This window comes from Balaenoptera acutorostrata, chromosome 3 (assembly GCF_949987535.1).
Source record: "Balaenoptera acutorostrata chromosome 3, mBalAcu1.1, whole genome shotgun sequence".
Lineage (NCBI taxonomy): Eukaryota > Metazoa > Chordata > Mammalia > Artiodactyla > Balaenopteridae > Balaenoptera > Balaenoptera acutorostrata.
The window spans coordinates 68,598,225-68,611,741 of record NC_080066.1 but is presented as its reverse complement, the minus strand read 5'-3'; the positions used below and the strand labels follow the sequence as shown (position 1 = coordinate 68,611,741).

General features: G+C 54.4%; 1 protein-coding gene across 4 annotated transcripts in view; it reads left to right on the top strand.

Annotated features, from left to right (window-relative positions):
- The first annotated feature begins 824 nt into the window (after window positions 1-824).
- The window catches only part of CORO2B (coronin 2B), a 141,173-nt gene continuing 128,480 nt past the window's right edge, over window positions 825-13,517 (top strand). For 2 of the 4 annotated variants that reach the window (XM_007197804.2, XM_057543720.1), the window contains exon 1: window positions 1,332-2,017. In XM_007197804.2, coding sequence (XP_007197866.1) covers window positions 2,003-2,017 — 15 coding nt within the window. In that variant the 5' untranslated portion in view covers window positions 1,332-2,002. Of the gene's footprint in view, window positions 846-876; window positions 897-1,331; window positions 2,018-13,517 lie in introns of those variants that run through there. The other 2 variants (XM_057543721.1, XM_028162721.2) reach the window with 2 other exon arrangements.

Genomic DNA, 13,517 nt, shown 5'->3' with positions numbered 1-13,517 from the left:
GTGGGGCCATGAGAGGCAGGGAGGGTTTGGATCAGTGCAGAATAATGAGGAGGGCATTCCTGGCAGGCGAGCAATGTGGTCAAAAGCATGAGGTCCAACATGGGAACACAACTAGGAAGGGTCTGCACAAAGGAGATGCCTGAGGCTTGCGACAACATCTGCTACCCAAGAGATCGAGTAAGTCATTCAAGCTCCTCATGGGTGAAAACAGGACTACTAGCTGTCCATCCACCTCCCAAGACAAGTGTGAAGCTCAAATAAAGCAGCAGGTATGAGTGGCCCTGGAATTCACAGATCCAAAGCACAGTGCTGTGCTTGACTGAAAAAGACTCTGTTCAAGTCTTGGGTCTGTCACTGTGTCATCTGGGGGGGGTCCTCGCCCCTCTCTTTTGTTTGTTCACTCATCAGCAAACTGAGAATGGTAATTCCTTCCTCATACTGTTGCACTAATTTAGGATTACAGGAGAAAATGTAAGTATAAGTAGTGTGATGATCCACAAAGAGCTCTACAGTTGCTGATTACTTTATTACTGTTGCTCTAAACAGTGGGCTCCTTGAAGGCAGCCATCCGATCTCCTGTCTGTTCTTCCGGCACCTTCCACAGAGCAGGTGTGCGCACACAGCGACAACGTCGTCTAGTTAATTGAATTGCATGATCATCAGGAGCAGGAATCCAGCACTTCCGGGCGTGCAGGGAGATTGTGATGCGTAGCCTATCCCTCCGCCTCCATCTCCGCTAACCCCGCCCCTCCGCAGTCTCAGCGGTTCGGGATCTGCCGAAACCGGTTCTGCTGAGGTACTCGGGAGGAGGACTCATTTCAGAAGACTTGCGGGGACACTTTCAGGTGATTGTCCCTCAAGTCCCTGAAGCATCTCCAGGATATGGTGTGACCCAGGTCAGGATTAGTTCGCCACAGAGGACGCACCTGTGTTCCCCCAAAGCCGCGCCGCACCCAGGGGTCGTACAGACACACCTGGGGCAGGGTCCGTCCTCTCTCTAGAACGCAGCTTTTATCACAGGGGGTTCGGTACAGAGATTGCGGCGACGAGGAAAGAGCGGGCTCCTGGAGAAACGCCCGCCCGGCTGCGTGCCGTTGTCTAAGTCACTTCCCACCCTGCCCCTCAGTTTCCTCCTCTGTAAAACTGGCTACGAGCCCCTCTGGGCCACCGCCTCGCTGCGGGAATGAGACTCAGACCAGTGCTGGCGCCGCCCCATCCCACGCCCCTCGGGTCGAGGTCTGCGCGAGGCAGGGGTGCGGGCCGAGCTCGGGGCGGGCGGCTGCCACGCCCCTCGCCGCCAGCAGCGCGGCACTCCTGGCCGACTTTGCGAACCTCCAGGGGGCGAGCCCGGCGGTCTTCTCAGCCCAAGCGGCGCCTCGGCCGTCTAGGGTGTGACTTCACCAGCGTCCCGGGGCCAACAGGGCACCGAGAGCCCGGGTCGCTGCCCACCCCCCACCCAGCAGGTGCCAGGACCCAGCCTTGCCCAGCCGCGTGGCGGCCGTGGGCCTGAAGGGGTTAAGGCCGCGGGCCTGGGCGCCGGCCCCCGGCTTCGCGAGCAGCGGTGCCCGGCGGCCGGCGACCGAGCCCGGAGGCGCGGGGCACGGCGGCGGGCGGGCGTGCGCTTCCTCCTCCTCCTCCTTCCGCCTCCTCCTTTGTAGCGAGTTCCCGGCCCCTCTTCCTCCCCCCGCCCCCCAGCCCGGGCCCTCTCCCTCGCTCCCTTTCTTCCTGCCTCGCCTTCCTGCGGCGAAGGAGGCTCATCTATTATAAATGCACATTCGGGGCTGACATCAGCGACGAGCGGCGGGCGAGCGCCGACGAGCGGTCCCTGCGCGCTGCCCGCCCGAAGTGCTGCCCCCAGGCTCGGCTGAGCCTCCCGCGGGGCGCGGGGAGCGCTCGAGCCGCGCCGGACCCCCTTCCCGCCGCCTCCCGGGGCCCGCCGCCGACCCCGGCCGCCGCCCCCGCACGCCGCGCCCGCGCCCCCGCACCGCCCCGGAGTTTCTGCATGACTGTCACAAAGGTAAGCACCCCTCGCCCGCCGCGCCCGGGACCCGCAGGCGCTTGCAGCCCCCGGCCTGGGCTGCGGGGGGCGCGGGGGTGTGGGCGTGGGGAGGGGGCACTGGTGTCGGGAAGGTGCTGCGTGCGCTTCTCTTGCTCCCCTAGCCGCCCGAGTCGCTCCGGCCCCCGAGGACCGCGGAGGGAAGGGGGAGGATGCCACTTTGGCAGCTGCTGTGCTTTGGACAGGATCCCTCGCACCGGCTCAACCCCAGGACTGCATTTTTAACCCTTGTTTAGGATGCTGCATTTTTAACCCCTGGAGAGCAGTGTGGGGCAGCTCCGTGGGGTCCCCGTTGGTGCGGGCCGTGGGGAGCGTCGCTGGCAGGGACTGGAGCTGGGCAGCGGGTGTGGGAATGGGCTTGCCGCCCTGAGGAGGCCAGCCGAGGTGCAAGCCCACCCCACCTGCCAGCTTCTGCCGCCCATCCCAGGAACTCTGGCCCCACTCTAAAGGCAGCCTGTGGAGAAGGTGCTCCCCAGTCCCGGGAGTTGCTACCCGGGATGGGAAAGGTTCTGCGGTGGCCGGCTTGAAGATATGGGGAAGGACTGTGGCGGGGAAGGGAGCAGCGCACAGTGGCAGCTCCCATGTTGGAGGAGAGTTCTTGGACCTTGTCATAGGTGCCCAGGTTTACTGGAGAGACTTTGGGAGCTTCCCGGCTGTGGGGAAGAAAGAGTTAAGTGGGAAGCAGCCCTGGAGAGTGGAAAGTGTCCAGGGTTTAGGAGACCCGAGTTCACTCTCCAGCACTATCCCAAATCCCCTGGGTGACCTTGGCTGGGCCCTTCTGCTTTGGCCCTCAGTTTCCTCCTGTGGAATGTGAGGATTAGGATGATAATGTGGACCCTGGGGGTGGTGACTGAGCAGTTGAAGAACCAATAAAATCAAGGGTGTGAACCCACACTTTTCAGAGAGCTCTGTCAGGGTAAGGAGATCACAGCCTGGGCTTGGCCTTGGGTTTGTCGAGCCATGTACCCAAGGCCAGACTCCACCAGCTGCCCCGCTGGCTCTCGGAATTGGAGAGGTGGAGGCCAAAGTGGGAAGGGCAGCTTGTTTGTGGTCAGAGCAGTGGGCCAGATGGTGGGTCAGCCATGGAAGTGATGGGAGAGGTGATTCTGGCTCCGTCTGATAAGCCAGGGGCTACCCATGCCCCCCTGAGATCTGCCATAAGACAGCATGTTCATTCAGGGTCTTTGGGCTCAATTCCGGAATCAGGACTTGGAAACATTGTGGAAAGATGACCTTGGGGGCTGAGGGTCTACTTTAGCTCTGGCTACTACTGGCAGGGCTTCTGTGACCCACAGGGGGCAGGATGCTTAGTGGTTTGAAATGATACAAATGCTGTTTGGCTGGGAAGGATTATTGTCATTAAGGTTATTAATGTCAAAGACGTAAGCAGGTTGGAGTAGAAGAGTAATGGATGGGCCTGGATGAGAGATAAAGGATGTGAGATTTGTAATAATAGCACCGAGATTTGACTCGATGCCTCCCCTGTGTCTCTTTATGTATGTGAGCTCAGGCAGCCTTCCTTCCCAGGAGGCCTGCAAGGAAGGTGTGTTCAGGCCCCTTTAACGGAGGAAGAAGCTGAGGCTCAGAGAGGTAAAGTAACTTGCCTGAGGTCACACAGTGAGTAAGTGGCAGAGCTGGGGTTTGCCCTCAGGCCTATCCCGATCTATGGCCTGTGATCTTTCCATTGCCCTGCACCTTGGAGACTGGGTGATTCCAGTGGTAGAGGGGCACTGCTTGGAGGTCTGGGCCCTGGGCTGGGGAGTCCATGAAGGTGAGTACCTATCTGTTAAACCCATTGGCAGGCCTGGCCTCTTGGTATCCAGTGATTATTCACTAAGGCACCCCCTTCCGCCCCATCCCCCACCAAATCCCTCTGTCTCTCTCTTCCTGTTCTAACCAATGTGGCATCAGTTTAAGCCAGCTCAGAGGATTAAATAAAACCCCCACCTTAACCCTGTCTTCTCTTCCTTTGCCAGCCCTTCACAGACTAGTGGGGAGGGCTGGAGGAGCAAGAGGGCTGCAGGGGAGGGGCCTGGGGACAGGCCTAAAAGCCTGCTGGTAGAGGCTCCTCTCTGAGTTTGAGAAGAAACCATAGTGCTCTGGGAGTCTGAAGGCCTGGCCTCTAGTCCTAAATCAGCCACTAACAGGCTGTGTGACCTTGGACCAGTCACTTCCATCTCTAGGCCTCTGTTTTCCCATCTGTGAAATGCAGGAATTGGTTCCACCTTCTGTGGGGCTTTGGGAGAGCTTCAACTCTGGCAAGGAAGTCAGCTCTGATGGAGACCAGGAAGCTCTTTTTTCTCTGGAGTTGGTCTGGTTACAAGAAGAACCCTAATGGGAGTCTGGGAGGTGGGATCACTGCTTAGGGGGACGATAGGCTGGGGAGGGAATGGATTAGAGGGTGAGGCCCCGGCTCTTGCTACTTCTAGGCAGAGTCACCCCTTTTGGGCAAGCCCCAGCTTCCTGCCCCTTGGACCCTTGCTTTGAGCCTTTGTGTCAGACCCCCCGCAGGGCAGATCCTCAGGGCCAGGGTTAGGTGTGGATTGGATTGTAGGAGACAATCTTGTTAGCTCAGAGAGCCTGGAAAGTGGAGAAGAGGAAACCAGATGGTCTGGTGCTAGATCCTCAGTAGCACTTCCTTGGGGCGGAGGGGCTCTGTTTTCCATTTGCCACCCTCCCTCTCATACATACCCCTAGCCCCCTTCATTGTGGGGTACAGCTGGTGAGGCTGCATATAAAACCTGGGGGTTTTCTGGAGGGGCTTCTGCCCTAACACACTGGAGACTCGGAGCCATGCAGATTTTGAACTGTGACCTTCTAGCCTGATGGCATTTTTCCTGGTTATGATGTTTTAAACTCTATTTTATTGTGTGTATTTTAGTAAGCTGCCTTAGTTTCTTTATGTAATGAGGAGGAGAAGAAAGGAAGAAAAACGAGAGAGGAGAGGGAAGGACCAGATGCAGCTTCCCAGCCTGCAGCTATCCACAGGAGGTCAAGGCCCAGCCTCCTCCCAGTTTTGGTCCAGTGTCCTTCCGTAGGGCAAGTCAAGGGTGAGGGAGTGAAGGCGGCCCTCCCAGTAACAAGATGATTTTATTCCAGATGATTTTATTCTTTGAATCCTTGTGCCTGATTTTTATAATTTTTCTGTCTCTATTCCATTGCAGTCATATACCTGACTTAGCACTTAGCAGTGCTTCTCTATGTCTAAATATCTGTTTCTAAATTGCCCTCACCTGGAAAAACAGAACAAAATATATTAGAAATGTGTGTAGAGTAATAGTCAATAGGCTATAAGAAAAGCCTGTGAGCTGTAACATAGGCCTTACCACCTCCTTTTCGCTGCTCAGGGGTCCTTTGGAGTGATTTCTTGGCTTTTGTCTGTGATGTGACCAGAGATGCGGCTTCTAGGTAAGGAAGGTGATGGCTTCTAGAGACTGGGTACCTTTGTTCCCAGGTGTGCCTTGTTAAGTTAGGTGCTACTGAGCTCAGTGCTTTCCAAGTTCCCCAGGCTAGCTCAGGGGGCCAGGGGTCCAAGAACAAAGTACCCTGGGCAGCAGGAATGCCTGCTGCATCTAGGAAGGACTTAGGAGAAGGAATGTGGGCAAAGAGAGGACACCGGATGCCAGCATCCCCCTCTAAGCAGTCGATTCCAGGTCCACAAGCAGTATCATCAGCCGCGCCCTGGCCCTTCTTTCTGCAGGTCAGCCTTCCTCTCCTGCCCCTGTTCCAGCAGAGCTCAGCTCGCTGGTGGGAGCCCCTGGCTCCTGCCGAATGTGATAGGACGGTGTTGTCCTGCCCAGGTAGCTAATAACAGTTAATTGTTTGGCAAAGATCACATGTCTCTAGGGCCCCCGTGGAGCGGCTTATAGGAGAACAGAATGTTCAAGCAGTTAAATCATCCAATTCTCTCCCCTGACAAATGAGGGAACTGAGGCTCAGGGAGCAGAACCGTGATTTGCCTAAAGCCACTCAGCAAGTTTGAGGCTGGAGGGGCTGGAACCTGGCTCCTCCTGACTCCTGGTCAGTGCTCTTTCCTCCCGGCTGCCCGGTGAGGGGGTACTTCAGGCAGCCCGAGCAGGGCAGGTGTTTTTGCCCCCCTGCATCGCCCCAGCCTGGACTGCTAGTGTCTGGGTTTCCCTCTGCTGGGCAGCCTCTCCCTTTTTTGGGTCTGGGTGTGAGGGAGCCCAGGGTCAGGATAGGGAAGAGGGGGTTACAAGCCCTTCTGCTTCAACTCATGGACCCAGATCCAGTCTACCTAGGATGCCTGGACCCCCAGATATCCCACTTCCCAGCACGTTTTTCCTGTCTGGCTCTTACTGCAAGAGATGAGAGAGCCTCAGTTAAAAGGCCGAGAGGTACCAGCACAGACCCAGCTCCCAGACACGTAGGGGTAGTGTGGGGATTCTGCCTTCTGTACACTCCATGCACTCACTATACCTCCTCCTTCCTCGCAGTGCTTTTTCCAGATCGCTAGCATCCTCGTGCAGAAGGTATCTAGCTAACATACACTCATTCGTTCAGCCAGCACCCTCTGAGCTCCTGCTCTGGGCCAGGCCCTGTGTTAGGCATTAGGGTCACAGAATGCATAGCCACAGCCCCTGCTGTCCAGGACCTTTGAGGATATGGATGTGGAAGGAGGTATCTCAGCGTCCTGGGTTAGGAGTGTCAAGGTCCAGTGGACACAAGCTGGGAGACGCCGGTCTTGGCTGCATGCTATAAGTGCTTAGTAAATACAGGCTCTTTCCTTCCTTGCTGTCTCTCCCTCACTCTCCAGAAAAGCTTTGGTGAGTTACTCCCTTCCTCAGTGTGCCCGGAGGCCCTGTGTTCTCTTGGCTGGGGGTGTTGCCACCTTGGCATCTATGGCAGCGCCTAGAGGCATCTGGGAAAGGTTGTGAGGCTCCCCAGGGCCCCAGAATCACCCCACAGCCAGCCAAGCCTGTGGAGTCAGCACAGACATGGGCTCGGCCAGTTTGAGTGTACGGACGCTGGCTGGACCAATGGCCTGGCAGCATCAGACCCTGGCAGCTCAGCGATGGAGTGAGTTTTTCCACTTCTCTCCCGGGTTGGCCAGCCTGGAGCAGACATGGCCTCAGCTGCCGCCGGCTCCTGGCACCGGGGCAGCCCAGATTCTGATTTGGATACGCCGGCCACAGAATTTGTCTGGTGTCCAGGAGATGAGGGAATGTGCAAATTCCCTCTGTGCCCAGCCCCCTCTCCTTCCCTCTTCTGATCAGCTCGTTCTGTTCCCTTCCTTTCCCTGCCCGTGTACCCCGCAGGCTCAGGCCCCAGCCCCGAGCTGCCTGCAGCCTGGGAAGCTCGGAGCAGCTGGCTGGGAGCAGGCCCTGCCAGGGAAGGACAGATGCAAATCCGGTGGCTTCCACATGAAAAGAAGCTGTTTAGAATGAGCCTCTCCTTTGTGGGCCTGGAGTGTGGGACCAGCTGCGAAGGAGGCACAAGTAGGGTGGGAGGTGAGGGGGGGATTGGGGGTGGAGCTGCCACTCACCCTTCCTCTCTCCCTCCCCCCTGCCCCCCGCAGAGGCCCCTGGAGGGACTTGGTAATTGGTTTCTGGCTGGTACCCTCCTTCCAATTAATTAACACAGCGATGGGAGGCGCCCAGGTTTGCTCACGACTGTCCTGTTTACAGAACACAAACATGGGTTACTGCAGTGAATCCCTTCTCCCGGTCCCATGGTGGGGAGGGTTCCCCCTATTTACAGATGAATAAACAGAGTCTCTGAGTAGAGAGATGACCACACCCTAGTCACAGAGCTAATGTGGGTCAGAGCCGGGATGCACACCCAGATCTTCTGACTTTGAGCCAGACCCTTCTCAATCTGATCACATAATGGTCCACATCCTGTGAAGATGAGAATAACAGTTATTAAGCAGGCATTGGGTGGGAATGATTGCATTTACTCTGTTCACCATGAGATTGATTCTATTATTGGATGATCCCATTTTCCAGAGGAGGAAACTGAGGCTCAGTAAGAGTAGGTGAATTGCTCAAGGTTGCAGGTTTAGTGGGTGGGGGAGCAGGGATCTATACCTGGGCTGTCTGACTCCAGAGCACACATTCCTCTGACTTCCAGGCCTCTCCTGATTGGGCTCTGTCATATTCTGCAGCCCCTACCCCCAAAGTGTAGGGCTCCTGTCTGTGTGTCTGTGGCCCTGCCATGGAGGTGTGCTCGCCTTGAGGGTGACACTTGTGGGTGTATCGTGCTCAGACTTTCCTGTGGCCTTTGCTGGAGCTGGGAACAATGTGAATGACTGGGGGAATGGTGCTGGGAAGGAAGACATCCTGCACGTGGTATCTGGCATTAGATAAGGCTGCTTATAGGTAGGGTGGCCAGCACAGCAGCAGAACAAGGTGGGGCAGAGGCAGGGCCTTCTTCATTTCCGTGAAGCTAGCTTTGTGTAGGGAACGCAGGTCTGTGGTCCAGGCCTGCAGCCCTTACCAGAAGCAGCCTTCTCTTGAGATGGCCCTTGATTCCCAAGGGGTGCTTAAGAATGCCAGCTTTCGAGTCAGACAGATGGCACTGTATCATTTACTTGCAGTGTGTTCTTGGGCAGTTTGCCTAACCTCTCTGAACATCTGTTTCCCCATCCTTTAATTGGGATTGATAATAGTAGTACTTAAAAGGATTATTATAAAGATTAAATGAGCTGATCTGTGTGAAGCACTTACCACATGCCTGGCAGTTAGTGTTAGCTATTAACATCGGGAAGACAGAAAATTAAACAAATGCTGACAGTGAGTGTCCTGGGGGTTATGAAATGAGCAGTACAGGGAACTCTGGGAATAATAGCAGGGGGCCTGACCTAATCAGGGGGCTCAGAAGTGACTGTTAGCTGAATCATGAAGGATGAGTAGGAGGTAGCAGGTGAAATGGGGGGAGCTGAGGAGAGGATAACAGGCAGAGGGAACAGGGCAGCATGAGCAGACGTCTGGAGTCAAAAACAACTCTCCAGGATCACTTCCTGCATGCCAGGCATTGGTGAGGGCTCAGCCCAGGTATTGGCTCATTTAATCATCAGAGAGACTTCATGGCGCAGATTACTGTTGTTATTTCCACTTTACAGATGAGGAATCAGGCACAGAGAGGCCAAGTAAGCTGCAAAAGCTCACCCAGTGAGGCAGAACAGAGATGGGTCCAGACCTGGGCCTCCTGACTCTGGCACTCTTTCCTTCCTCCTCCCTGCAGCTTGAAAATGGCTTGTCACTGGGCCACTTCTTAAACTGACCTGAGGGGTGTGGAAGTGCCACATGCCATTGCCCAGCCTTCTGCTGCCCTCCCAGGGCCTCCCCGGGCTGTGTAAGGGAGGGCAGGGGCCCTCCTGGCTCGCAGGCAGCTCTGGGGAGGGGTCATTTTTTTTTTTTTTTTCCAAAAGGAAACTTTGCTCTGGCAGGAAAATTTCCACCTTCCATTTTTACTGGGCCCAATTATGACCGATTTTGTTTTTTAAACCTTTCTGATTACCTGGATTGGGCCTTGGTCTTTACAGTAAAACCATAGGGACAGATGCAGAATTTTTAATGTTAGAAGTCTGTTGGGTATCTGCATTTTGGTTTCTGCCCTGCCTGAGCACAGAGAAGGTAACATTTTTCACAGGCTTAAACTTACTGGCCCCTGAGTGAGACAGATGGTGACACTGTGGGAGGCTCTGGCTGCCCGCAGATGGGAATGTGGGGAGGCTCATTCTGGGTGGTGATCACGCTAATCCCTGGGAAGAAGCCCCCATGCTCAGGGTTTAACTCTAGAGCCGTCTGAGGTCGTCTGGTCCAGCCCTCCGCCTTCGTGAACTCCACACTTTCTAGGAATATGAGACTGATTCCTAATCTTAATAAATACTAATTTCTTAGTAGGCTGTTTGGAGCCTTTCACCAGGTGTTAAGTCCCTGCTTTCAAGGAGGTGACAGTGAAATAAACAACAACAACAAATGTAGCTAACCCTTTGAGGGTGCTTAGTTTATGCCAGGCACATACAAATTGTTTCATATGTATTTACTCATTTAATCTTCCTGATTACCTCTGAGGTCTGTGCTATTATTGTTCCTATTTCCATAGTAGCAGAAACAGGCCCAGAGAGGGCAGTGAGGTAACTTACTAGGGTCACAAAGCTGGGGAGGACCTGAGCCTACCTCCCAGGCCTTCTGGCTTGCCATTCCATCAGGCTGGAATGACCGCAAAACATGGGACCAGAGCAGGGGGCCTGGAGGCAGAAGATCCAAGCCTTGCTCTTGCCTCTTTTTCTTACCTTGTGACCTTGGGCTAGTCCCTCAACATCTCTGAGCCTCTGTTTTCTCATCTTTGAAAATGGAATTAGGACTCAACCTTACTAGGGTGCTGTAATGTGTAAGTTAAGGCGCTCATAGATGTCATGGAAGGGGATGGTTATTGTCATGTCTAATTTGCGCTCCCTCCTGCCCCCTCCCATCACCAGCGTTTCATGGCCTTCAGAGTTTGGCAGTTCCATCCAATAGCTAACCCACTTCTCCTGCGCTGTAGTCCTGACTTCAGAATTGATTCATACTCTGTTGATATGAAAAAGAGGAATTCATCTCTTCCAAACAGCCTCTATCTGTTTTTACTCCGTCAGGATAGTTGGGTGCAGATAAAAAGTTGTTTTTCTCTCTTCCTATTCTATTTTGGATGTTTTAATACGCTTGGGATAAATAATCTGGCAGTAAAAATTGGGCATCCTGCTTTCATTTGAAAAGTGAGCCAAATAAAGTATCCGAACCTTGATCTGTATCATCCTGGCTACCTGCAAGCCCCAGCTCCCTGTGGAAGGCTGGGGAGGATGGGTCCCAGAGCACAGTCCTGCCTGGGTCTCTGGGCAGAGAGATCCCATCCTGTCCCCAGTGGCAAGTGACCTTGACCTTTGCTCCAGACGTGTCCTTATGCCTTTGGGGCTCAGACTTGCTTTTCCTTTAGGTTTGTGGAAAGGAATATGCTCTAGTAGCTTGAAGCATTTACAGCGGACCGTTTAAACACCTTAAGTGTGATTTCAGAACTAACAGCTTTATGATCTGGGATCTGGCGGAATTTCTAAGACATGGAACAGCTGTTGAAAAGAAAGGTGTTGGTGGATGTGGACAAAACGATTTAATTCTTGAGGTTTTTTATTGAACTTCATAAAGATAATGCTGTTTCTGCCTGCCCTGCCAACCTCCAGGTGAAAGATCAGTTTGCAGGAATGCATGGGGAAATTTGGGATTCCGAGAAATTTGGAATTCTGGGAAAGGGGATTTCTGTGTACCTGAGGAGCTATCTGATAACTTTTTATTATCACACATCTGTCCTCGAAAGCCCAGGGGTCTACCTTCCTGCCTTAATCATTATTATATCTGAGGACAAACTCAAGTTGTTATGCACTGAGGCTATTTCAGGGCCTGAGTTGTCCTGTTAAACTGGCCTTTTCAGGGTCTGCATCCGTGTTAATTTCTCTGTCCTAAGAGCTCCTGTAGCACCCAGTCTCCACTACACCAGATACAAATAAAAGCCCAAGGTGTTATGTTGTTTGCTGATTGCTTTATGAGCATGAACCTTGACTCCTTAATTATGAGCTTGCTGAGGCCAGGGATTACATCTGATTCTTTTTAGTACCTTTCACAGTGTTCATCAAAGGGCTATGCACGGTAGAAAAGGTGTGATATAGACATGGGGTACCTGGTGTAAAGGTGCGAGATTGGGCAGAATTTGAAACAAGCCTAGACTATTCCCTGGATGTTGCTGCTTGGGCTAAGTCGTTACTCCTATAGATCCACAGACTGCTAGAGCTGAAAGGGACTCTAAAGAGATGTAATGGGCTCCCCCGTTTTGCAGAGGAGAAAACTGAGGCCCCAGAAGGTTTACCCAAAGGGGCACCAGTGGCTGAGCAGGAACTGGGGCTCCCTCCTGCCTAGTGACAGGTTTGGGTTGGATGAACTTCAGTTTAGTGGGTTTTTCTAGTCTTCTACTAGAAATCAGGCCAACGACTGATTCAGAAGTGGGGGTGGGAGAAAGTTCCAGAAAGTAGACTTTCAGAACTCAGTCTAGCTGACAGTGGGCACCCAAATGAAGAGGACTGGCTCCCCAAGTGACCAGCCAGGAGCAGCCTGCCCCAGGGCCTGGTGAGGCCGTGGCAAAGGCAGAAGGAACGACTTCTGAGGCTCTTTCTGCTCGGCCGTGGGGCTGTGATTACCCAGATCTGGTGGCCCATGTGTCCTACATGCCAGGCCGCCACCTTGGCCTCCACAGCGGCCCGTGAACCTCACTCTCCCTCCTGGAAGCCGGCCCACCTGGCACGCAGAGCTGCAGGCAATCTTTCCCTCCTTTGTTTCTCTGAAACCATTAGAAGGGCCTCTGGGTTGGGAGTCTGGGTTGCTAAGAGCTTTCCTCTGGCCAGGCCTTATCACTGGCTTGAGAAGTCTCCAGACAAAGTTTTCCCTGGAACTCTGGCTTGGAGGGATGGAGGGAGGGAGGAAGGGAGAGTGGGCGGAGGGAAGGAGAGGGGGTGCTCAGGAGCCACAAACAAAGCCGTGCCTCTGCAGGCCCAGGGAGGACCAGAGTGCTGGGGCTGGCCGTGGGAGCTGCAAGCTCTGTGGGCCTTTGCTTTAGAAAAGCAGCAGGAATGACACTGCTCTGCTGAGCCTGCCCCCGACACCAGCCAGTGCACATCCATTATCCCCCGGTCCCCCGGTCCCCCGTGCTCTGTTGTCATTCCCGCCTTACAGGTGGGGGGACTGAGCCTCCGAGAGGGCAGCACTCACCCTGGCGCACACAGTGGGGAAGGATGAGCTGGGACCTGAGCTTGGTACGTCTGATTACATAGCCCCATGGACATGCAGAAACTTAGTGGCGTGCTGGCCTGGCAGTGGACGGCTGATCTTGCTGTGTGGTTGCTTTTTAAAGAATACCCTCCCAGTCACCAGGCCCAGAAGCCACTATAGAATTCAGTTCCTTTGGGCCTTCTAGATGTTATTAAAATATAAATTCCCCTGGGAGGGATGATGCCTTAGCTTGCTGATAGCAAGACCCTAAGCAATGAGACTCAGGAGAGGCTCCTGAGGGGGAAGGTGAGACACGGGGGGAGAGCTGTTTACCACCAGCCAGTTTTGCCCAGGGAGCGGAAGTGGAGAGGATGACCAGCCTTATTCTGTGCACCTCTCCACGCTGGCCACCCTGCTCCCTGACCACCGACCACCCTCCCCACCCCTCACCCTTATGAAAATAAAATGAGGCCTTAGATTCATTCAGAAGACATTTGCTGAGCACTTGTGTGCCAGGCCCAAAGCACGTGGCACTGAGCACGCAGGGATGAACCCAGGCTGTCCCCTCCTTGGGGGAGCGCAGTCTCGTGGAGGAGATGGTGGCTCAGAAGGACACACGGCCGCAGGGATGTGGGGAAGGGAGGCCGGTGAGCGGGGGAGTGGAGATGTGAGCACAGAACTCTGAAGCCATGGGGACGGGGTGGCGG